The sequence below is a fragment of the Podarcis bocagei genome (genome assembly GCF_964188305.1).
Source record: "Podarcis bocagei genome assembly, chromosome: 1".
In the NCBI taxonomy this organism is placed as follows: domain Eukaryota; kingdom Metazoa; phylum Chordata; class Lepidosauria; order Squamata; family Lacertidae; genus Podarcis; species Podarcis bocagei.
In genome coordinates this window covers 67,526,990-67,552,312 of record NC_138125.1, presented here as the reverse complement: position 1 = coordinate 67,552,312, position 25,323 = coordinate 67,526,990, and the positions used below count along the sequence as shown (strand labels likewise).

At 40.4% G+C, this 25,323-nt stretch overlaps 1 protein-coding gene across 24 annotated transcripts in view; it reads left to right on the top strand.

Moving 5' to 3' along the window:
- CCDC73 (coiled-coil domain containing 73) overlaps positions 1-25,323 on the top strand; it is a 74,882-nt gene that overhangs the window by 35,255 nt on the left and 14,304 nt on the right. For 21 of the 24 annotated variants that reach the window (XM_081163888.1, XM_081163892.1, XM_081163891.1 and 18 more), the window contains 7 exons: positions 6,511-6,582; positions 7,410-7,481; positions 7,774-7,809; positions 9,499-9,573; positions 15,125-15,163; positions 20,398-20,533; positions 22,913-22,992. In XM_081163888.1, the coding sequence (XP_081020014.1) occupies positions 6,511-6,582; positions 7,410-7,481; positions 7,774-7,809; positions 9,499-9,573; positions 15,125-15,163; positions 20,398-20,533; positions 22,913-22,992 (510 nt within the window). Of the gene's footprint in view, positions 1-6,133; positions 6,200-6,510; positions 6,583-7,409; positions 7,482-7,773; positions 7,810-9,498; positions 9,574-15,124; positions 15,164-15,235; positions 15,284-20,397; positions 20,534-22,912; positions 22,993-25,323 lie in introns of those variants that run through there. The other 3 variants (XM_081163884.1, XM_081163890.1, XM_081163887.1) reach the window with 3 other exon arrangements.

The window sequence follows — 25,323 nt, the reverse complement described above, 5'->3', positions numbered from 1 at the left end:
CCCCTGAAATGCAGGAATCTCAACAGGATCATAAATGACAGATGGCCATACAGCCTCTGCTTAAACCTCAAGGAAGGAGAGTCCACCTCTCCTGGGACTCCGTTCCACTGTCAAACAGCTCTTGCTGTAAGAAAGTTCTTCCTGATGTTTAGTCAGAATCTCCTTTCTTGTAACAAATATTTTCATTTGGGTCCCAGCCTCTGGAGCAGGAGAAACCAAACTTGTTCCCTCTTCCATGTGACAACCCTTTAGATATTTGAAGATGACTATGATATCTTCTATCTTTCTCCTCTTTACCAGGCTAAACATACCCAATTCCCTCAACCATTCTTCATAAGGCTTGGTTTCCAGACCTTTTATCATATTCGTCACCCTCTTCAGCACATGTTCCAGCTTGTCAATATCCTCCTTTAATTGTGGTGCCCAGTACTGAACATAGTACTCCCAGCAGTATATTACATTTGTGCAGCTGGTTCTTCCACCCCAAGTGCAGAACCTTATATTTGTCCCTATTGAAATTAATTTTGTTAATATTGGCCCAGTTCTCTTATTGTGTTTCCTCCTCACTATTGCTCCTTTTCATTCAACTTTATGCACACTGTTTGCAAACTTTATGAAAAACGTGAGACACAAGTTGAAGGAGGAAGTTCAAGTTAGCAGCTTCAGTTCTTTCCATTCAAATATTTTGTTGTAGTTTAAATCATATAGGGTTAATTCCATGTGCCACTAGATACATGAATTGTGTGGGAACAGATCAGTGGAGGTGACAATTTGTTTCTCCTTGTGCTGATGCATATTTAAGCAACTGTCAATGGGCAGCTCACCAGCAGAATAATTTGTACACAGTGGAAACAAAGTTTTCTTTCATTTCCACTTTTCTTCTCCTTCCTTTCCTTCAAATTTAAGTCAAGCGCTGGTCTCCTAAAATGTCATTATTTCTAAACAATTCCTAAGCAATCTTATAACCCAATCCTAATGAACTTCCAAGTACGGTAAATTGCTTAGATCCAGAAATGCTAACAAGACATACTATTAGTTATAGTAGCTCCCACTGTCAAATAGAAATGGAAGAGAATTTTGTTTGGTTTGCATTTTTAAGTGCAATGACCTAATCTGCACATCCCAGATTAATAAATGAACCGGAACAAGATTATCCTTCAGATCTGCACTTCTGTAAATTTTACAATACAGTTCTTGGCTCAGATAATGCATCAAAGTGTATAAAATACATTAGGGTAAAATACATTTTGAAATGTGTGTATTGAGATAAAATATGTATTTAAGCGCGCATTGTGTGACAAATACTTATTTAAATATGGATTTAAATAATCAATTTTGTATGGATTTATTTTTTTTTAAATTACAGATCACTGCAGAATTGGGACAGAATTGACATGTAGAATTGACATAGAAATAGGAAATTGATTGATCGGTCCATCCCTGCTGTCAAACAGCAGCCAACTTCTTAAATTTTCCACACTATAGAAAGTGGTTTCCTGCTGGAAGCTGTAGGCAGTACCCCAGAATTATGTAGCTTAGGAGTCTTCTGGTAGCACCCCTCCTCTGTTAACCATTTAGCATCACCCTGTCCATTTGTGGCAATGCCAGAAATAATTCTGTAAAATATAGAAACGCATGTATAAACAGGCAGACAGTTGTCTTTACTAAGGTCTGAACTTGGCACTACCTGCACCCGGTTGCGTGTAGCATTTTCATTTAAAATAATTAAATAAATAACAGCTGATGTCAAGAATAGAAAAGGGGAGGGAGGTTTTCTTAACCCTTTCCCATCTGGCCATTTTTCTGCTTAAAATTGCCCTTCCCCAGTTGCTTCTCCTGGGGGGGGGGGAATACACAAGTACACTTTACTGACTGTTTTCTACAGGATTTTTACTAATAATGTATCATGTTTCTGCTTTTCATTAATGCGTGCTTTACTCGTAGCACATTTTAACAGCATTTGTAAATAAATTGTTTGAGAGCGTACTCCCCCTTCTCTGAAAAGTCATAGGGTAATCAAAATAATTGGCTTTTGTCCCTGATGGGGGAGTAATAGAAGATGCATCCGGATTCAGTGTTTATAGATAATTATAAGAAAACTATTTTGTTGTAGTTACAGAATATTACTCACTTAGGGAGTGCAGAAAGGTTTTTTATGAGCTTTTATATTTTTGTGTTTATCTGCCTTACTTTTATGCCGCATGACATTTGTAATATTCTGCAAACAATACTATAATCACAGAAGCAAAGGCTTTGCGGTTTTGTGACAGTAGATAAAAATCAAGCAGTCAGAGGATTGGCAGAAACCCCTTTCTGAAACCCTGGAGAACTGTTGCGAGTCATTGTAGGCAATACGACAGAGCTAGATAGACAGATGGTTTGACTCAGTGTAAGATGGCTTTCTGTATGCATAACTTTAGTATTGGTTATAGTATAACACATAATAACAATCTGAACATGTTAAGATTAAAACATTTGACTGCAACATCAGGTCAGTAACCAACACTCCTGGTTTTCAACCCAGATTGAAAGACGCTATTGCTATCAATTGTAGTAAACAGGTAAGTTGGAATTGATGGTAGTTGAAGGAGCACAGACCCGACCTCTAGACGAAAGAGAAGACCTTGCATTACTGATGATGTTTGTGCTCTTCTGGCTAACCGGACTCACTGTTTGCAAGGGCTTGTGGGCCAGTTTTTGCTTCTGAATTCTCAGGTGGCAACTTTGTCAAGGGTTGACTTTTTTCAGTTGCATATACTGTGACCTTCTCTGGAAAATAGGTATCTTGCAGCAAATGATTCATACTTTTGTAGATTGGCTCTAATTGGGATATTCTTTGAATAGCATTTGGGAGCTTCAGTAAATATAAAACAAAGAAGCCTGTCTTCTGACAGAAGTGGGTCAGTGGGAACATAAAGCTTGTCCTGCAAAAATTGTGCAATTAACTATTAGCCTTCAGATACAGATAGAGGGGCTGGTTTTGACCTATAAATCTGTTGAGGCTTTGAAATCCACATATCTCAGGAAGCATTTCAGCCAATATGAACTCTCCCTCCTGTCATATTAATCCTCCCGTATAAAAAACATGTGAGGAAACTTTGTATTAATATATGCAGTGTTAAAAGAAGCCTTTATGGGGGAGTATTTTTCTCTCCTCGCATTTTCTTTTCTCCCTCTCTTTGAAACTTTCCTTTTATTTCCACAGTCTTCTTTCTGCCTTCTTTTCTCATTTGCGTTTTCCTGCTTAATTTGATTATCTTTGTCTTATGTGTATGGAGGTATTAATGGTGGTTGGATATGTAAGTCTCATTAAAAATCCATTGTTTTTAACTGGGAGGAACCTGTATGTGGTGCTTGAAATCAAGAAGGCTATGTTGAAGGAAAGGGAGGGGAGAAATAATATGTGTTAAAAGTATATGTGTACTACAATGAATTAAATGCAAATGAAATAAGATCTTGTGCACAGGCTGTGGTTCATTGTAGTGGGCCCGAATTTGCGGAACCTCTTAGGGTTCCTATAGAATCCTAACATTTTCAGTTCACATATAAGAAGGTGGGACCACATTTTAGCATCAGGAAAGCACAGTGCTAGGGGAAGCTAAACCCCTTCCTTTTTTTACCTTCCCATCATTCTGGGCACTTTTCCCTAGCTGAATGTCTATATCCGAAGTGAGTTAGACTGTGTAATAGATAATGGAGGGACGGTTTAGCTGTTCCTACCTTTCCACCCTTTCTCATGTTAAAATGAGACATCCACCTCACATTATATGAGAGCAACATAGATATTGATCAAACAAATATGAGTGTCCCATCATTTTTAGATTAGGTCTAAGATACCGTATTTTTCGCCCTATAAGACGCACTTTTTCCCCTCCAAAAATGAAGGGGAAATGTGGGTGCTTCTTATGGGGCGAATGCAGGCTTTCGCTGAAGCCTGGAGAGCGAGAGCGGTAGGTGCGCACCGACCCCTCTCGCTCTCCAGGCTTCGCGGACCTCTCCTCAAGCAGCGGGAACGTTCCCACTGCTTGGGGAGAGTTGCCGGCATCCCGAAGCCTGCAAGCGCTGATCCCAGCACGTGCAGGCTTCGCGGATCTCTCCCCAAGCAGCGGGAACGTTCCCACTGCTTGGGGAGAGTTGCAGGCATCCCGAAGCCTGCGCGCGCTGATCCCAGCACGTGCAGGCTTCGCGGATCTCTCCCCAAGCAGCGGGAACGTTCCCACTGCTTGGGGAGAGTTGCCGGCATCCCGAAGCCTGCAAGCGCTGATCCCAGCACGTGCAGGCTTCGCGGATCTCTCCCCAAGCAGCGGGAACGTTCCCACTGCTTGGGGAGAGTTGCAGGCATCCCGAAGCCTGCAAGCGCTGATCCCAGCACGTGCAGGCTTCGCGGATCTCTCCCCAAGCAGCGGGGACGTTCCCACTGCTTGGGGAGAGTTGCAGGCATCCCGAAGCCTGCAAGCGCTGATCCCAGCACGCGCAGGCTTCGCGGATCTCTCCCCAAGCAGCGGGAACGTTCCCACTGCTTGGGGAGAGTTGCAGGCATCCCGAAGCCTGCAAGCGCTGATCCCAGCACGCGCAGGCTTCGCGGATCTCTCCCCAAGCAGCGGGAACGTTCCCACTGCTTGGGGAGAGTTGCAGGCATCCCGAAGCCTGCGCGCGCTGATCCCAGCACGCGCAGGCTTCGCGGATCTCTCCCCAAGCAGCGGGAACGTTCCCACTGCTTGGGGAGAGTTGCAGGCATCCCGAAGCCTGCGCGCGCTGATCCCAGCACGCGCAGGCTTCGCGGATCTCTCCCCAAGCAGCGGGAACGTTCCCACTGCTTGGGGAGAGTTGCAGGCATCCCGAAGCCTGCGCGCGCTGATCCCAGCACGCGCAGGCTTCGCGGATCTCTCCCCAAGCAGCGGGAACGTTCCCACTGCTTGGGGAGAGTTGCAGGCATCCCGAAGCCTGTGCGCGCTGATCCCAGCACGCGCAGGCTTCACGGATCTCTCCTCAAGCAGCGGGAACCACCGCTGGGCTCCCACGGCTTGCAGAGAGCTGCCTGTTTGGGGGCTGGGGTCGGGGGAAGCTCGGGCTGCCCCAGCCCCGCGCCTGGGGGGGAAATAATTTTTTCCCTTTATTTCCCCCCCAAAAAACTAGGTGCGTCTTATGGGCCGGAGCGTCTTATGGGGCGCAAAATACGGTACTCACCTTAATTTCATACTGCTTTTCACTGCTCCCTTCCCATTTGAGTCCCCCTTAGATGCATTTTTCCTGGTAGCTATCACATTGCCCAGGATCATCTCAGAGTTGAGAGTCTTGCCAGTGAAGGAAGATTTACTTCTATCCTGATTGCGTCACCTTCTGGTTTTTTTCTTCCTAGGTCAACTTTCTGTTTCTTATTACATTTAGGCCCCACCTTTCCTCTAAGGAGCTCAAGGTGGCATATGTGGCCAGTGGCGGAGCTTCATGCTCTGGCACCAGGGAGGCGGAGAAGAAGGTGGGGGCAGGGCTGGCGTGGCACCCAGCGCGGGCGGGGGGGCAGCCACAATGGCACCCCACTGGGATCGCGCTGTCAGGGGCGGTGCACTCCCCCCGCACTCCTCTTCCTCTGCCAGTGTATGTGGCTCCCCCCTTCCCATTTTATCCTCACAACAACCCTGTGAGTTAGGTTAGATTGAGAGACAGCGACTGGCCCAAGGTCACTCATTGAGCTTCATGGCTGAGAGGGTGTTTTTACCCAGGTCTCCCAGCTAAGGGATGATGTTGTAGGAAGGGCTGTAGCTCAGGGGCTGAACATCTGCTTTTTGTGGTGAAGTCTCAGGTTCACATCCTGATATCTCCAGCTATGGCTGAGAATTTCTCCTGTCTAAAACCCTGAAGAGCTGATACCAGTAAGTGTGGACAGTACTGAGCTAGGCATGGGTGTAGCCAAAGGGGGGCGGGGTGGAGGGTAGCTGCCCCCTAAATCAAGTTTAACAAACAACTTGGTTCTGCTCGCCCCGAAACATAAATCCTGCCTATGCCCATGGTGCTAGGTGAATCAATGGTCTGCTTCATTATAAGGCAATTTCCTGTGTTTTTATGTCTGATGTAATTCCTCACAGCCTGAAGTTTGTGCACTGCCTGCCTCCGGTATGTTTTTTTCTTTTTTTAGGATGAAGGAGCAGGAAAATATATATTGGTGAAAGAATGGATTGTTATTAATTATAAACAGTTATTGGTGAGATTATTAGTTTCTGCCGCTTAATATTTGTTGAATCTTAGCCTACTGGCTAAGATCAAGTATAATATTTGTCATTTGAAGCATTTGTGTGTGTGTGTGTGTGTAAAGGAAGCCATTACACAGTACTGTGTGTTTCTAATGTATACTTAAGACTAGATGGAATTTCTTCTTCCTAATGAGTGAGACATATATTTAATTCTATTCAGAGCACGAACAACTATCCTAATCTTATTAACTAACATTTCTTTGAAAATGTTTTTTTTAAAAAAACAAAGAGTGACTAGTTTTTTGTATGTTTTTGAAACTAGGAGACTGAAAGTCAATATGAGGAACAAATTAGCAAATTTGTTGTTGAAGTACAGGAGCTTGAGTGGCAAAAGGTTGGTGTTCTTCAAACAGTTAAAACTTGATAGCATCTGTTCATAGTAATTTTACTGTTGGAATTAATATCAGTATTGAAGAATTGTAAAATACGGTTTCTGATCTAATATACATGTTTCTATAGCGTTCTGAGGTTTTGTGTAAGCAGTGTCAATAGAATTTATAAAATGTGTGTTTCTAAAGTCTTTGCTCTAAAGAGATGTAGGATTTGGCAGATTTAGTGATTTATTCTGTCAAAATTAAATGTGAAGAACCATTATATGAGATACTTTGAATGCAGTACCTTTGGTTCTAGCCAGTGTTATACTGCATCTTCACTCTTCTCTCTGAATCCGGAAAACACAGAGCACAGCTAAAGACTGTGTGTCTTCAGTTATGCTTGGCTTTACAGGCAACCAAAACATTTTGTACGGGAATTTGAAAGCAAGTTGTCTCCTTAAACACCATACACTCTCTTGTTGCACTGCTGCTGTGGATGAGGGTGGCAGTTTTTAAAAAGGCAATGCTAAATAAGCTATAAATATTACTATCTCATTTGTACATACCTTAAAGTAAATGAGCATTAGAATAGCATTTTTATTCAGGTCCCAATTCATAGTTAAATTTTAATAGAAATGAATTTCTTCTAACTACACTAATATACCTATGCTTTTTCTTCTTGGTTGGAAGATTTGTTGCAAGTGTTATTATTCTTGTATGCCTTCTTTAATCATTATTTGATTATTTATCTTCATTTTTTTGATTTTTTGATTTATGATTTTCAGGTTTATACATCTCACTAATTTTCACTTATTGTTCTGCTTTAATTTAAATTGTCATATAATAGGTGGCTCTTCAGCATCATAAAGAAGTATTAAACAAACAGCACACAGAAGCCATGACAGCTATTAAAAAACAGGTACTCAATGAGTCTTTCTTCTCAACCGTAATATACAACAAGTGGTATTATCATTCATATTCTCAAGACCAGTTAAGTTGAACTGCTCAAAAACAACAAGCCTGATCTAGTCTCAGCTATAATGAGAGCCTTGCTATTGTTGGTGAGTATGTACATGAAGTTGGGGAGGTGGATAGGAATGAATTGTATTGTATTGCAGCAAATTTTTGAAAATGTACTACCTTAAATAAAAAGTTACACATGTTGTTTGATCATACTATTTAAATTTGTTTCCTTCTTGTGGCAATTCTAGTTCCAATTAAGACTATTTGCTGCAGAAGAAGAAAAGGTAATGATATGACTCATTTGTCAAAAAAAAGCATAGTCAGTTAGTGGTTGGGATTCAGAGTGCTTAGTGTGGGCATCTATGTGTTCATGGGGAGTTTTCAGTTTTTCCCTTCCAGTGGCAGCCCTTGCAACCACTGAAAAGTTCCTACCAAAGACCGAGGACTCTGTAGAGCATCTCTGCATGAGAAGTATCAGGTGTTGCCTTGTGCATATATCTAATGCTTTGATCATATTAGGGTTGCCATATATCCAGTAAATCCCAGACATGTCCTCTTAGGGAGGGCCAACATGCTGATCTGGGTTTTGCTTTTTTCCATTTTAAAGGAAATGTCCGAGTTTGTTTGTTTTTTTTGGCTCAGATTCAGGTGCGGGCGGCTTGGGCATGGGTTGTCTGGATGCTTTGATTTGTTTTCCTGGGTTGGGCTATCCTCTTTTTTGCACTTCAAGATATGGCAACCTTAGATCAGGGGTCAGCAAACTTTTCCAGCAGGGAGCCGGTCCACTGTCCCTCAGACCATGTGGGGGGCTGGACTATATTTTTTTTGGGGGGGGGGGAATGAATTCCTATGCCCCACAAATAACCCAGAGATACATTTTAAATAAAGGCACACATTCTACTCATGTAAAAACACCAGGCAGGCCCCACAAATAACCCAGAGATGCATTTTAAATAAAAGGACACATTCTACTCATGTAAAAACACACTGATTCCCGGACTGTCCGTGGGCTGGATTTAGAAGGCAATTGGGCTGCATCCGGTCTCTGTGCCTTAGTTTGCCTACCCATGCCCTAGATCATATACAAAAGCCGTAAGAGATTTCAACCTGAGTAAGGCATAAATATACTAAAGATTGTTATCATAGTATCCCCATAAAGTTTGTTGAGTAACACTGTTGGAAGTAGCCTAAATCTTTGAGCACAACTTTTACATTAGTAAATTGTTATAGTAGATTATCTGACAAATGCAAAAAGAAAAAATGAGTGTGTAAAACTTAATACAGAGTCTCATCAAATTCTGTGACCTCAAGCTGATGGCTGAAAAAGTGGAAGCATATTTCATACCCAATCAGGAGTGAATGTTCATCCAGTGCTACAAAGTAAACACACTATGGATTAGTATTTTTAACTGAAAAGAGTATAAAAAATGAAAATGTCAAAGTTTGCAAAGTGTTGTGTTAATACAGTTCCTTGCACCATTGAACAGAACATGTGGATCATTTTGTAACAATTGCATCATAGTGATCAGTTATATGATCCAACAGAGAGGGAGTAAGCAGAGCAACAACGCTGCAGAATAAAGGCAAGGGGCAGTGTATTTTTCAGTAAAAGAGTCATCTCAATAGTCTCTGAATAGAGATTGTGGCATATTTATTTTGAGGAAGTGATGTTGACATCAACTGAATGATGACAGGATCCATTAGGGATCCATAATCTCCTACGAAGTCTTTAGCAGGCTTTTATCACTTTTTATTTGAACCCACTGTATAGTGTGCTATTGAAGTGGATGGAGTTTTGTGTTGCAGTATTTTGAAGAACAGAAGTAATTATCCTCAATACATTGGCATATAGAATAGATTATGATGCACATAATTATTAATACATCTCAAGAGACCTGTTCTTATGTCCCTTAGCTGAGAAATTTGTCATTCTATATTTCCTTTTTCTAACAAAATATTACATTTCTTTGAAGGGAAAATGTTTACTTGCTATGGAATCAAAAGAAAGAGAAATGGAAGGACTGAAAGAAACATTAAAAATGTTACAGGTACATTAGCTCCACACTCATGCAGCCTGATTTATTTGGGCCCTGTTCCAATAGAGTGTCCATGCAGCAGCCAAGACTGTGCATGGTTAGTCAAGTAAAGCAATTTGCATTTCTGCCAATTAACAATTAGTTGGTGGGGGAGCAGGGACACAATGCAGCCCCCTACTTTCTTTCCCAAACAAGAGGTTGTCTAATCCAGGACTTTTTGCATGGCTCCTACATTGGGCTGGGGAAATCTATTCAAGTGATCTTTTTCTGCTGTTCCTTGAAAGAGCTTAAGGCACCATATAAACACAGAAAATAAAATAAATGACTCCTTTTTATTTTTACAACAAAACTATGAGGTAGAATAGACTTAGTAATTGTCTCAATGTTTTGTGGCTGAGGAGGGATATAAACTGGGTCTCTGCATTCTAAGTTTAATACTATTCCTATTACATCAGACTAGTTCTTTTGTCTTATTTTGTATATACAATTCCTCATCTAGCGTTCTGTTTGCATCTTAACTGATCTACACATGCAGCAGACTCTCCAGAGTCCTGTGGAGCAAAATGGCCAAGGAGACCTTTTCCGCAATCCCTCAGATAGCCAATAAAGAAAATCAGGCAAGAGAAGGTAGCAGTTCTTCTCAGAGTTCCATATTTACCTTGTCATCTGTGTTTCTCAGATTTAGTAAAACAATTCATTAGTTCAGAAAAAATGAGGTTTTTTTCTCCCATTAGGAAATACTCCATGAGAAATCCACTCTTCAATCCACTCTATTTAAAGGAGTGACTTTCCCACAGAGCATAGTTGCTCACTTTGTTAAAGGAGCAGTAATTTTGCCAGCCTTTGAAATCAACGCTCATTTGGATGAGATTTACAAAACTCATCCCATTCAATCATTTTTATAAAATTGATGCAGTTTTACAGTGCAGTAAAATGGACGCGGGTGGCGCTGTGGGTTAAACCACAGAGCCTAGGACTTGCCGATCAGAAGGTCGGTGGTTCAAATCCCTTCAACAGGGTGAGCTCCCGTTGCTCGGTCCTTGCTCCTGCCAACCTAGCAGTTCAATAGCACGTCAAAGTGCAAGTAGATAAATAGGTACCGCTCTGGCGGGAAGGTAAACGGCGTTTCCATGTGCTGCTCTGGTTCACCAGAAGCGGCTTAGTCATGCTGGCCACATGACCTGGAAGCTGTACACCAGCTCCTTCGGCCAATAAAGTGAGATGTGCGCCACAACCTCAGAGTCGGTCGCGACTGGACCTAATGGTCAGGGGGTCCTTAAAATGTTCACAGAGCTTTCTTGAATGAACAGTTCTTGGAAGTCCCATAGCAATCTGTTGTCCCCCACCAAAAATAAGAGAAAAATTGGACTTACCATGAAATTTTATTTTCCTTGGTAAAATGAGAGCAAATTACCCTGCTACAGTTCTGGGTGTGGGATAGGATCTTAGAATAGTTATCCCCTTGATATTCATAGGAATTCCTGTGGACATCTTATTATTTTTCTTCTTTGGGATTGACACAGCTATTCTTTCAGGTTGTTAACAATTATACTTCTGAAGTTCAGTGTTAGGCTTGTTTAGTTCTTCTGATGAAAATTCCAGCCTTGTCTGCAGTAGTAGTAGGAGCTTCATCCTAAAGTAAACATTTCACCCCTCACCAGCAAGAACAAAACTTCACAGTAAGACACTTAATTAATTTCCCCTAAACATTAACTCTGGAGTAATTTGATTAAAGATAATTGGGCTGCTCAAATGAAAATGATTAAGTTAGATTTGTTTGTTCTAAGTTGAATAAGTTTTATAAAATAATACCGGTTTAGAAAGGGAATCAAATAAAATATTAGACCAGACCAGGAAAATTAAATTTATTAAAGTATATTCTGAAATCATACAAAAACCATACAAACTTCCTCCTTGCTATTAAACACTCAGACATATCTAAATTTAAATGTAAATGTAAAGTTAAAGTAAAATGTTAAAGTTAAATGTAAATGTAACTTTAACTGTTGACCATAGGGCATTTTCCCAAACTGTTCTTACTGTTCTTCATGATCCCTGAATTACTCAAAAGTGCCTTTTCACTATTCAACAGTGGACATTTTGCTTGTCATTAATATTGTGCTGATTATACTAGTTTCTCATTAACTTTATAGATAGCTTGATTATGTTGATGCCGTACCTTGTTTTTTTAAATAATCTGGTTAATGCTGAGATTATTTTAAAAGCAATTCCTTCACATTGCTGACCTTCTGTGCAAAAGGCTGAAAGGATTTGTTATGTCCTGCTCAATTCATGACACAGCACAAGTGATATATAGTGTACTTCATGGTTGGCTGAACATGATACATGGACTGAAAGAGTAATAAATGCTCCCTTGCTTTTCTTAACTAAGATATAGTTGGGGGGGGGAACCATTCAGCAATGGAATCTGATTTAAATTCACCACAACAAAGGCATTCAGTAAGTCAGTTTTCAGCCAACTGGTATGTCAGTTGCACTAACAGCAGTTCATGCAAACATTTTAATCATATGTACAACAAGCAGACCTGCACTCTAACACTGGAACTCGCACGAGATAGCCATTTTCTGTCTTTGAAGAGGCAAATCATAGGTTGAAATCCAATGAAGAAGAGCTGGGTGTCAGGGGCTGGCATGGTGTGGGATTGGTCCCTCATGTCCAGCCCTCTGCACCAGACTGCCATTGGCCAATTGGCTGACACGGAGCAGGATTTCAAGCCGGGTGTGTGAGCCGAAGCTCATGTCCTGGCAAGGAGAAACCCTGACACACAGCCATGCATCTTCAGCCGGTGGGGGTGGGGAGAGGCGCTGGCCGTCCCACAAAGCCACTGCACCCCTAAAAGGAGGTGAGCGGACTTCTGCTCATTAAGGAACAGTAGTCTCAGGTGAATTTGTTCTTCTGGTGGTACATTGCTCATATGAGTAGATTATTCTACTCATGAGCAATAATTTGTAGAAGTGAGCTCATTCAGGTTTAGCCTGTTTCTGTGCTCTACTACACATTGGCAGCAAAGCACAGGATCAATATTTTTTCACCTTTGTCTGATGCTGGGAGTGGGCCCTAGTCTCTTTACTAGCACAGTAGCTGTCATGAACTAGCATTGTAGAGAAATTTAGAGATTCATTTAGGTGGGTAATGATGAAAATGAAATGACTGGCATAAGAAGGATAGCATTTTGTGCCACATTCTAAAGGGAACCAGGGTGACCTTGCTCCTTGCATGGGTGCAAGGTTGTACTGCCAAAATGGTACAAGAAACAGTATGTGAACAGATCTCTGAAGAAGGTGGTTTCCCTTGCAGTGAATGAGAACTTACTTGTTTCAGCACAAGCCCCTGCTTGTACCACAAGGGTTGATCAGTGCTTAGGACTGGGCTATAATAATCAATCTTACCTTAATCTTTGAGTTATACAATTGGAAATTTAGAAGCAGCCGGTTCTGCTCTGGCAAGAACTTCAGTGCATAGAAAAGTCATAGGATGATTGAATGCAACATTTATTATATGCTGATCCATAAACCTGGCACAAGACTGTAAGCTTTATTATATTCATGCAGACGTACAGGTGAAAAGGAAATACAACAGGGGAGTAGTGTGGCCTTTCAGAGCCACATTATATTATACATGTAGCAGCAGTGAGAAAGGTAATATGGCATAATACTGAGAGTTGATGCCATGATCAACATTCATCTCCAGTATTTTTTGCCTTGGTAGAGAATGGTACCAGTAAACTTCCCTCTGTAGCAAATAGCAGCTCAGGGCGGGAAGCAGTTTTCACTGGGACTGCAGTTCAGGAGGAAAGGATTAGACCCATTCCATGCATGCCATGATCCTACTCTAGGAAGCTGCACAGAGTTTTAAAATAAGCAGCAAATGACCTGTTAAGAGGGTTTGTTGCACAAGACCTCCCCACCAATTATAATTGTGGAACTAGTGTTAGTATGGAGGTGCACAGAGATCCAGCTTCCAGTGGTGCATTTTATCATTTGTGCCCAAGAAGGGTATTATAAACATAATATGGGGAGAAGCTTTGAGGTGGAATAAATGGAATATGATCACTAGAGCCTCAGTGATAAGAAAAGCTAAGCAAGGCATAAAAATAGAAAGAAAATAGTTGTAAGGAGAAAGATTGTTAAGAGAGCTTCTTCTTTTTCTGAACACCTTTATAAACATGCTTGTAACCAGGCACAAAGCTGGACTCCTGGGGTGAGTAAAATCAGGCAGGGAAACTTTACAAAAGTTGAGACATGATGCATTTCATTGTAGTCACAGCAGTATCCACTTTTAAATGATTTGCACAGGCTCAGAAGAACCGTGCTTTCTCCCCTCTTCTCTCTCAATGAAGAACTAGATGTGAAGTTTGTAGTCATAGCATCCACTCCAGTCAGATATACATAGGTTGTATATACACTATACTTTTTAAGCACATTTGAATCACATTCTTTCCCTCAAAGAATTCTGGGCACTGCAGTTTACCCCTCTCAGAGTTACAATTCCCAGCAGCCCTTAACAAACCACATGGCCCAGAATTCTTTGAGGGGAAGATGGATTTCCAAAATGCTTGAAATGTATCGTACTTATGCAGCCAGACTCAAAAGAACCGTTCGTTCCCCACTCTGTCTAAAGGCAAAAATAGATGATATGTTAGGCATGTGGTTTTCCCTTGTGTGTGTGTGTGCTTAAAAAATCAAGCAGCCTTGGAACGGGGTTGGGGTGGGGCACAGAAAATCCAAGCAGGATCAGGAATGTGGTAGAGGGGTGGGTTAACTCTTTGCTTCCATCATAGTTCTGACTATATAATAATGCCCACCACTGCCATCTGCAATGGGGAGGAAAGCTGTTGTTGATATCAGTTGGTGCTTTCCTCCCAATGTGAATAGTTGTGCAGGAAGTCCAGTTCTGATTAGTACCAGTCCATGACAGGGACAAAGAGTTCAAGCTCGCCACCCACATACCAAGGTTCCATTATGGTTCAACCCACAGCCTTATTCTTTTTAACAGCTATGTAACAGCTGCATGGCAAATGTTATATCTGGTTTGGCTTTCCATGCTCATGAGCATACATGTAGGTAGCATGGTAGGTTGTTAGAGGCAATGGGGCATCCTGTGTGCACACTGCTCACATCCACAGCCAGAATTCCTTCTTAATTTAATTTATTTGTGCTCCAAGCATGAGTAGTCTGCACTAAGGAGAGGCAGAGAGGTGGGTGGTAATGAGTAAAGAGCCCACTCTAACACTGGTGTTGCACCCATGCCCATAAGGAAGGTGGGAGGAGATCATGCCCTTAGTTCCCCCCTACTTCCCTTTTTTAAACACAATAACTAACTAACTAACTAACTAACTAACTAACTAACTAACTAACTAACCTGAGGATGTGTAAGCTGGCCGCCTATTAGCAATGTGGGTTTATTTTCAAGGCTTTTCATATATATGCAGGCATTACATTTCTGTTATAAGTTTTACCACTTTCCCACTTCCTTGAAACTAGCAGAATTACAATTAATTGCCAATGAATTTTAAATCATTAATGGTTTTCATTATTACAGATTTCAAAATACTCTTTGCAAAAGAAGCTTAACGAAATGGTAAGAGCTACAAAAGCTATAAAAATGTCAAAGGCTTGCATCCTAATTTTTTGCTTCTGTTCATGTAAGGATGGTTTCTCTCTTGAAATGACCCCTTTCCATGAACGCAACCATCATTCTGTGAGTGGAAGACCCTTTTTCATGTAGCAAAATGTTAGAGTTCTTTGCATTTTATAGTTACGGGTTATAGAGGTGTTGGTATATATTCAAATATCCTTCTGAGTATTGCAGAGGTGCTTATCCAAACTTCCCTTAATCTTTGGATTTATTTATTTGTTAACAAAATTGCACTTTATTTTGTGTAGCATTATTTTTCTAACTTTCCTTGCTAGTATAATAACTTATGTGTTTGCGAGGAAAATTACAATTAAACTTTAAGGTTTGATTAGACTTACTTCTTCTTTTCAGGCTAATATTTATAATTAAAATGGTATGAAAGACGCAGGCAGTGTGTTACTCTTCTTCCAGTGTAACAGAAGAATTAAGTGTGCCAGTTCAGTTTAGTCACTCTGTTGAACCACTTTTGAAATTAAAGAGAGCTGTTGAAACATTGCTAAGCTTGATTGACTAAAAGCTGTGAAAATTCTGCTGCTGCTCAACTGGAAAGAATAAAGATAATATTGTCAGACCATTATAAACTGTGATTTTAATTAAGAAGCTCAAAAACTAGAGTCCGGTTTAGCCTTAAGTACCATGACATTTGTACTGAAAGTCATCTTCAACGCTACAGTGATTTTACACAAAATATGGTGAAATTGAATAATGTGTCCTTTGACCTGGGAGATAAGGCTACAAGTTAAAGATCAAAGGCAACATAAAATGTGTTTTGTCCTATTTCACTTTTAAGTTAGGCTTCTTGTTTAAGAAGTATGTGTAATCTATTTTATCCATACAAATATTAAATTAATGATCATGCAAAATTATTGCAAATAATCTATTTATTCTAGTAAACCATGTCCAGCCTTGTAAACTGTTCATGTGCTTGCAAAAAAATCGTTTGCATAAAATTTGTTGTACACATGCATATGCACAATTAAGAGGAAAGAGATAAACTATGTGACAAGTTATGGCATTTACTCATGCATAGAACTGCACCAGGGGAGGCTTGTTAGCTTTCTACTTAACATGGCAGTCTAGGGTGTCTGCTTTTTGTGGATACTCAAGTTACCGGTAGTCCACTGTCTGAAGAACAGGCTGGGTGACTATGCAAGAGAGGTTTAACTACCACTACACACCCCAGCCTCTCCTTTCCAATGGGATAGGCTCCCCTCTTGAGCAGAAGTGCTCAGTGCATGAACAAGTGCCCTAGCCTGCCATTACAAATGACTGAGACATCTACCTGCTCTCCAAACAAGTCTCCTCAGTGGTAATAAAGAAGCTACCATTAAAAAAATTCATATTCATGCCAGCGTTAGGGCTGAGTTTCATTTCATATCCAGAATTTGGCCTTTGCCACATGGTGAGTTCAATACATATTACAGCTTCTCACATAGCGAAGTGATTGCTTGGTTTCTCTGCTACTTAGGCAGATTGCTTTTTAACTCACAGTGAAGTAGGGGAATGATATTAACCTCATCATCAGTTGAAAATAATTTGGAAAACAATCAGGCAACTGCTTGGTCATGCAGCAAGCTGAAATGTGTATTAAACCTGCTGCATGGTTTTAGCCAGTCTTGTTGTGAGAACTGAGGCTTCACAATAAAGTTAAAAGAGAAAAAGTAGTTTCAGAACTGAAGCCTTTATATTTTGGAAGTACCAAGATGGTTGGCATAAATTTTAACATCGAAATTAAATGAACATAAGTTATTTTGCAGCTAATTAAATATAGACCCTTTGACAATAGTAAACTAGGAGCACACACAGCAGGACATAGCATAACTGGGTGCAGCATTTGCAGTTATACTTACTATGACATGAAATCACTGGGCAAGGCATACCCGCTTATTTTAGAGTACAGGAACTTCCAAGCAGAAGAACAAGAGATAAGCAGGGATAGTTGAGAGCCAATGCAATAATAGAACAATAAATGCAAGGAAATAGTTCTAAGGTCATTTTGACCAGAAGAGTGTTTGAATAATTAACCCAGTGACATTAGAAAGACCCAAACTTAGAAGTCATACTTGACCTTCTCAGGAACTAAAATTTATGAACTAGAATCTGTTCAGTGGCTTATGTTGTGATAAATTAGCATATAATATTGGTCTTGACAACTGAATCCACACATATATTCACTGTTAGTCTCTTAAACTTCTATCTTTAGTTGTATGTCATTGAAATGGAATATAATCTGTTACAAATTTTGAAAAAAAATGTGTCACCCTTCAATAAAACAATATAATAACACCATATATATGCTGCCGTGTGCTGCTTTGGAAGGAAAGGCAAAATATAAATGTAATAAGAATAAAGCAGTACAAAACCAAAACAGCAGAAGCAGCAGTTTTTTTAAAAAAAACCTTACACAATTCAACAGATTGGATAAAACCATAGTTTATATTGGGTTACATGATATGCTAAAATGCCCTGGCAAGTACAGCTTATGGCACCTAAATGTAATGTGTTTCTAATGTACACTGCCTTGAGATCTTTTGAAAAAGGGTGGTATATGTAGCAGGGAGAGAAATAGACAAGAGCCGCAGATGATGATTGCAGAGTTCTGGCAACTTGTGTAGTAAAAGGGGGTCCTAATCCAGCTGTTATAGCTAGAATTGTGCTTTGACAGTTTGGTTATCTAACTTCAGGGGTCCATCAGTCTTATCTGTTTACACCAGGGGTGGGGGACCTTTTTCTGCCAAGGACTGCATTCCCCAGGGGTAATTTATTGGGGGTCGCTTGCCGGCTGTGGTTGAAGCTGGAGTTTGTAGTGGGATGGGTTGGAGCCAGCAGTTGGTAGGACTGAAGCCAAAAGTGGGTGGAGCATCCCACTGTCCTCTTTGTGCCATCCCTTTTCTTTGTCCCCGCTTTTCTTCCTTTATCCTTTCCATATTACATCTGCCATGTTACTCTAGCAGAGCACAAATAATAATAAATAATATTATTTATACCCCGCCCTCCCCAGCCAAGACCAGGCTCAGGGCGGCTAACATCATGTATAAAAACAATTGATTAAAATACAACTTAAAAACAGGATTAAAATACAACTTAAAATGCAGCCTCATTTCAGTGGAAGCCCAGATCAAAAACTGTTTGGGGGGAGAAAACGTCAAATCTTCACCAAGGCCAACTATCCAAACTGGTCCTATGTGGGCCAGAAAAAAGCCAGGGAAGTCCCTAAATAGGGGTTCCATCACAGAAGGAAAAGGAAAGAGGGGGAGGGGATCAAGCTGATTCCAAGCCAAAGGCCAGGTGGAACAACTCTGTCTTAAAGGCCCTGTGGAAAGCATGCTTCAGTAGAACATGCCTGCTAGGCTTTGGCATTGCTCTGTTTGAGTGTTACCCAATCCTCTCTGGAAGCTGCACACTGCAGCAGGGGAAGAATAAGAGTGGTGAGCAAGCTACTTTTGGGATAAACTTACCTGTCATTGCCAATCTTGGTGTTCAAGAACTTGGTTAAACTTCCAAAGAATGCCTTTAGAAGGGGTAGCAAACTCACATATTGTGACCACTTCCTGTCTCACTAGAGTTTCTTTATGGCAAGAGTGGAGAACATTTTTGGTCCATAGTGAAAAGCTTTATCATATCTATGCCACTGCACTCTGTGCCTGCATTTCTGTTTTAAAAAACAGCCAGGAGATGGGTGGTGTGTGGATCTCCCTGTATCACACATAGTTTGATCTTCATTATAGGGGAGCAAGAGAAGTGCCTGCATGCAATTGTTTGGAGTTGTGGAATGGCGGAATGGAACGGTTGGAGGATGGATGGCGGCTAACAGATTGAGGTTGAATCCTGACAAGACAGAAGTACTGTTTTTGGGGGACAGGAGGCGGGCAGGTGTGGAGGATTCCCTGGTCCTGAATGGGGTAACTGTGCCCCTGAAGGACCAGGTGCGCAGCCTGGGAGTCATTTTGGACTCACAGCTGTCCATGGAGGCACAGGTCAAATCTGTGTCCAGGGCAGCTGTTTACCAGCTCCATCTGGTACGTAGGCTGAGACCCTATCTGCCTGCGGACTGTCTCGCCAGAGTGGTGCATGCTCTGGTTATCTCCCGCTTGGACTACTGCAATGCACTCTACGTGGGGCTACCTTTGAAGGTGACTCGGAAACTACAACTAATCCAGAATGCGGCAGCTAGACTGGTGACTGGGAGCGGCCGCCGAGACCATATAACACCGGTCTTGAAAGACCTGCATTGGCTCCCAGTACGTTTCCGAGCACAATTCAAAGTGTTGGTGCTGGCCTTTAAAGCCCTAAACGGCCTCGGTCCAGTATACCTGAAGGAGCGTCTCCACCCCCATCATTCTGCCCGGACGCTGAGGTCCAGCGCCGAGGGCCTTCTGGCGGTTCCCTCATTGTGAGAAGCAAAGCTACAGGGAACCAGGCAGAGGGCCTTCTCGGTAGTGGCGCCCGCCCTGTGGAACGCCCTTCCAGCAGATGTCAAAGCGATAAACAACTACCTGACATTCAGGAGACATCTTAAGGCAGCCCTGTTCAGGGAAGTTTTTAACGTGTGATATTTTATTGTATTTTTGGTTTTTATGGAAGCCGCCCAGAGTGGCTGGGGAGGCCCAGCCAGATGGGCGGGGTATAAATAATAAATTATTATTATTATTATTATTATTATTATTATTATTATTATTATTATTATTATTGAAATAAAAATAATAAATTAAATACATAATAATAAAAAATTAATATCTACAGAAAGCTAAAAACAGATTAAAGCACATGTTTTCGCATTTTGCCTGGGATTCAAGACTGAAAGTGCTGGTTCTGACCAGGAAAGCCTCTGCTGATTCTCTGTATCACTTGTTGCCTTTTCCATACCATTTAGCAATGATATTCCTGACAGTGGGAGTGGGGTGGAAATAGGGAGGCACAGTTCTACAGTGGCTTCTGTCCTACCTTACAGGGATCTTTAATAACTGTGCTGGAAGATTATTGCCCTTCTACGTGGGATGTCAGCACAATTTCTGTGTATGCTTATTTAGAAGTAAGCTCCACTGTGTTCAGTGGGGGCTTACCTCCCAATAAGTGTGTTTATCATTCCTGCATCGTCTAATTTATAAAGTTAAGACATCATTCCATATGAAAAGTTTTCTTTAACTATTTTCTTTTCTTTCTTTTCTTTAACGCAGGAGCAAAAGTTGCAATTACACGTGTTAGCAAAGGAGGACCATCAGAAGAGTCTGAACGAAGTTGAAAAATGCCATACAGTTATCACATGTCAGCTGAGAAAAATAAAAGATGCTCATGCGAGATTAGAGCAGAACGGTAAATAAATATGTGATTAACCTAAGACATGATCCAGCCCTTATGTGTGAAGGCTGAGAAATACAGCAAAACCCATGGGAGCAGGGGAGAATGACAGCTTACCCCTTATTGGTGGTCTTCCACAAATATTTGAGGATGAGAAGGAAGTGACTAGATGGACAGAAATGTAGTGGCACACTCACAGCCAGCAACTGGATACAAGTACAGTGGTACCTCGGGTTACATACGCTTCAGGTTACATACGCTTCAGGTTACGGACTCCGCTAACCCAGAAATATTACCTCGGGTTAAGAGCTTTGCTTCAGGATGAGAACAGAAAATGTGCTCTGGCGGTGCAGCAGCAGCAGGAGGCCCCATTAGCTAAAGTGGTGCTTCAGGTTAAGAACAGTTTCAGGTTAACCTGAGGTACCACTGTACAAGATCGAGGGAGGCAGGGAGCAGGACATTTAATCAGTTCATATTTGCTCCTCCCCAAGTCCTGAGATGTGGCATATTAATACATTATTATTATTATTATTATTATTATTATTATTATTATTATTATACTCTATTTACAGCAAAAAACAAAACATAATGTCACTATCAATACAAAACATTATAAATTCAAGATAAAATTAACCAACCAGCCTTGACTAATACCTATGTTGTTCATAAATTGTGTCTAATAGTACGTGCTGTTGTACATCTTCCTTATATAGATAGTGTCAGGTGGTTTAGTTGGTAGCCACACCAACTGTAGCTTGATGACAGGGTGACAGATGACCCAGACAAGCTGTTTAACAGAGGTAAGGGGGTGCTTCACAAACTGATCTGTTAAGTGCCACCCCCCACCCCACAGCTGCGTCAAGGTTTAACACGGTAGCAGGGCAGTACTTCAGAAAGCCACTTTCTATAGCACCTGGTTAGCTATGAGGGGAGAGAGGGGGTTTTGGGTTGACTGATAGGGTTGGTCAGATGTAACAGAAGAAGGAGTTGGCCTGGTGTAGGGGGAAAGGAGTGTTGGAGATATTTGTAAAGGGTTCGCTCTAACCAGGGAGATTACTACTTAACCAATCAGACATTAAAGCACTCCTTCCCATCACAAGTACACAGTTACAAAACACTGTCATCATCTGTAAACCACTCAAAATCATTTTTACTCAGAATAGACCAATTAAACATTAATTTAATTTCAGAGGGTCTGCTCTGAGTAAAATATAGTTGAATACCACCCTATGTATTACATATTCTTAAAATTCTATTCTTAAAAATCGACTATCTTTTCAAAACAAAGATGTATGAGATTTTACTATATTTTCAATATTTTAAGATAATTTCAGTATATGTGCAAAGTAAATGCTTAAAAATGTTAAATATATTATGATTATATATTAAAATATTCAATATATATTAGCTGGTTCTGTTCAACAAGAAAATAATGTATTTCTTGTACTAACTTTTACTGCAGAGGAAATTCATATGATACTGCAGCAACATTGGTAATCACCATGTATATTCTGAGCATGAAACTACTGTCTCTTGAAAAGTCCTATGGAAGGTCATGTATTGAACAAGAAATGTCTTCCACTTTCCAAACTACTGATATTAATCTCTTTTTGCTTAATCACATGTAAAAACTTGCTAGATTTATTCTTTTATTCCCCTTCCTCCCCTCCCCCTCCCCTTCTTCATAAAAAGGGATTACCTGCTCTGGGATCCCACAGCTAATTCTCCCCTGGTCTCCTTGCTGGCCCAAATAGGACTAATTTAGCCAGATAGCCCTGGTGATCATCTAATGTTTATTGGATGGATTTCCCCCCTAAATTGATTTTTGAATTCTGAGTTTATTGTCATTCACATTTTATACTGTATTTCATGCTGTTTTTTGTTGCGTCAATTAAGTGTTTTAAATTTGTTGTTAGCTGCCCTGAGCCTGGTTTTTTGAACTGGGAAGGGCGGGGTATAAATAAAATATTATTATTATTATTATTATTATTATTATTATTATTATGGTTTTAGGTTTTATTTCAGTATGCACCAATTTTACGCTGCATAAATATTTTACAAATATATGGCAAGTGGGTGTCAAAACCTAATTTCTAAAAAAAAACCTCCACCTATCTCCAATTTAAGAAGTGAAATATATGAACTCTATAGGACAAAAGTGGAATATAAAAGACACATGGAAATAATATATGAAACTGAGTAATCACACATACAGCTGATTACTCCTATTTTCCAGAGGGATTGGCAACATCTGCCTCTGGACATAATTTCCCCACAAGAAAACAAACACATACAGATTCTGTAGGTTACATTTATTCTGTAGAAAATTCAGACATAAAAGTATTTTAATATTAGTTCTTTACTTTTTTTATCTTATCCAAACCCATTCATAAGTTGTGGAAGCAATTCAACTCAATAAGAAATTGAGAGCAGTGAACGCAAGACAAAAGTCTGAGATAGATAACCTAAAAGAGGTAGGTGTATTGTATTGTATTGTATTGTATTGTATTTATTTAATTATATATCTATCCCACCTCTTCTCAAAGTGGTTGGCAAAAAGCTAAAAATGAAGGAAATATGAAAAGGCCACAACTTATCCAGTTAAATGTGTATGAAATATAGAAATATAAAGTTACCATATATCTGCTTAATCCTGCTTAAGAGCAGCCTAAACATTAAAGTTTTACTACACTTTCAGAAGGCATGCAGACTTAGGTTTTAACAGACCCTAGGGGAGGTGTGTTCTAAAACGGAGGAGTGGTCACCAAAAATATATCCCTCTGTATCCTTGCTGTTTGAACTTTGTGATTATAATCAAGAACGGATGCTCAGCTCGTCTTAAAAGTCGCAGTGGATTTTATGTGAGAGATTAGTCTCACAGGTCTGTTAGGCCTGAGCCAGCAAGAGATTTGGAAGTCAAAGCCAGCAAGTAGAATTGTGCCTTGAAAGTAATGGAAAGGCTCTGCAATTGTTTTATAGGCCCTTGGCAACATACTTGTGAGAGTAGGTGGGCTACACCAACTAGTATTTGTAAACAGACAGTGTAATGTATTAAGGGTGAATTGATATGACAGTGAATGATTGCATGGGCTTTTCCATGGATCCCATTAGCATCCAGTTTTTATGTATACATACATACATGTTCAGATTGTGGGCAGTTCAGGCTGTAGTCATAAGTCTTCAGAAACCAAAGAACCCATATGCAAGTTGATACCTGGAGCTGGTGTGGTGAAAAATTCGTAAAGAAACTGCCCTCTTCCCATCTCTCCTGGGGATGCAGCAGTATTTCTGCAATGTCACTCCTTATCCCACTTCAAACTGCTAGGTACATTATATTCCTCTACTAGAGTTATGCAACGAACTAGCCCAGACAACAGCTTGAGCAACACCCAACTTTATGCAGACGTCTCCTTTGTTTCCTCTCCCATGCATCCACCTGTGCTTCCCGAATCTGCTTCAAAGGGTCCCAGGGTTCTGCCAACTGCTTCTGTTCTGCTGGCGGAGGGGCACTGTTGGAACTCTCTGTGAACAGATTGCCCTCTGCCAGAACCATAGCAGCTGAGCAGCCTCTCTAAGCTCTTTAGAACCCTTCCCCATCATCAACAGGCAAATAGATGCCAATACAAAAAAGAAACAGAATTTCCACAATAATTTGAGTGTTTGTTTTCCATACCGACAGGTTTTTGGGGAGGGGAGGAGTGAGAATGAGATCAGTGTTTATGACAATAGTTTAGCATTCTTTTTTTGCATTTTAATAAGGTGTACAGCTTCTCATTGGCATATTGTGCCTTTTAAAATCCTTTCAAAAATTAGCTGCATTTTATTAATTTTATTAAATTGGAAGCTTGGGTATTTGGGTAGCTTGGCATTCATAAAATTCAGCAGCTCAGATAATAACCATTTCTACTTTCCACTGTTATATGATTTTGTCCAGAACAGTTAAACTATTGGATTGTGATAAGGGGAAATTCCACTTTTATGAAGAAAAGTTAAACAGACCAAACTTAGTTGCTGCTAGATAAAACTATTGCCATTCTGAATACTTGGTTCAGTGCTGTGGCATCATGAAGAATCCTTGATATTATCTACAAACAGCATTCATAACCTTTGCTATTTGTCTGAGTAAACGTCAGAGCACTCAAGGAGAGAGAGATACTGAACAGGCTACCCCATACAAAAGAAGGAGGGGTGGGGGAAAGATGCAATATTTATGACTCCAGAGACTATACATTGTAATTTAATAAGATCAAAGCCTGTACTGTTTATTTGCTGTACTAGTTGCTTTAAACAAACTAAGAAGGGCAGCAGACAGAATTGTGAAATAAATATAGTTGCAAAATATTAACATTTTAAAGGTAAACACAGGTCAAATATATTAAACTAATGTATTCTTAACTCTTCTGGGATGAAGCAGTGAGAGTACTTAGAATAATTAGTGATCTTCGTTTCTCCTTCTGTCAGTTGTTTAGAGTTGCAGCTCTTGTGGACTTTCTGGTATCATTGCAACACACAGTATCAGCCACAAACTAATGCAGTGTTCATTTATTTCTAGTTATAAAAAGGGCAACAATGAAGCATTAAAACACCTATTTTTGTGAAAGCAGTGTAAATCTAAAATGTAAAAAACATATGGGTAACCACACAAGGGACCTGTAACTGTGAAACATCATTTCAAAGATAAGCTGTCACTGTCAATTTTATTTATATTTAATGCCATTAATATTCTTGTCTCTGTATTTTGCTTAGAAGAGCATTAGTTGGAGGCGGAAAGATGGTTTGTCTTGCTTGGCATTGCAGAAATAATC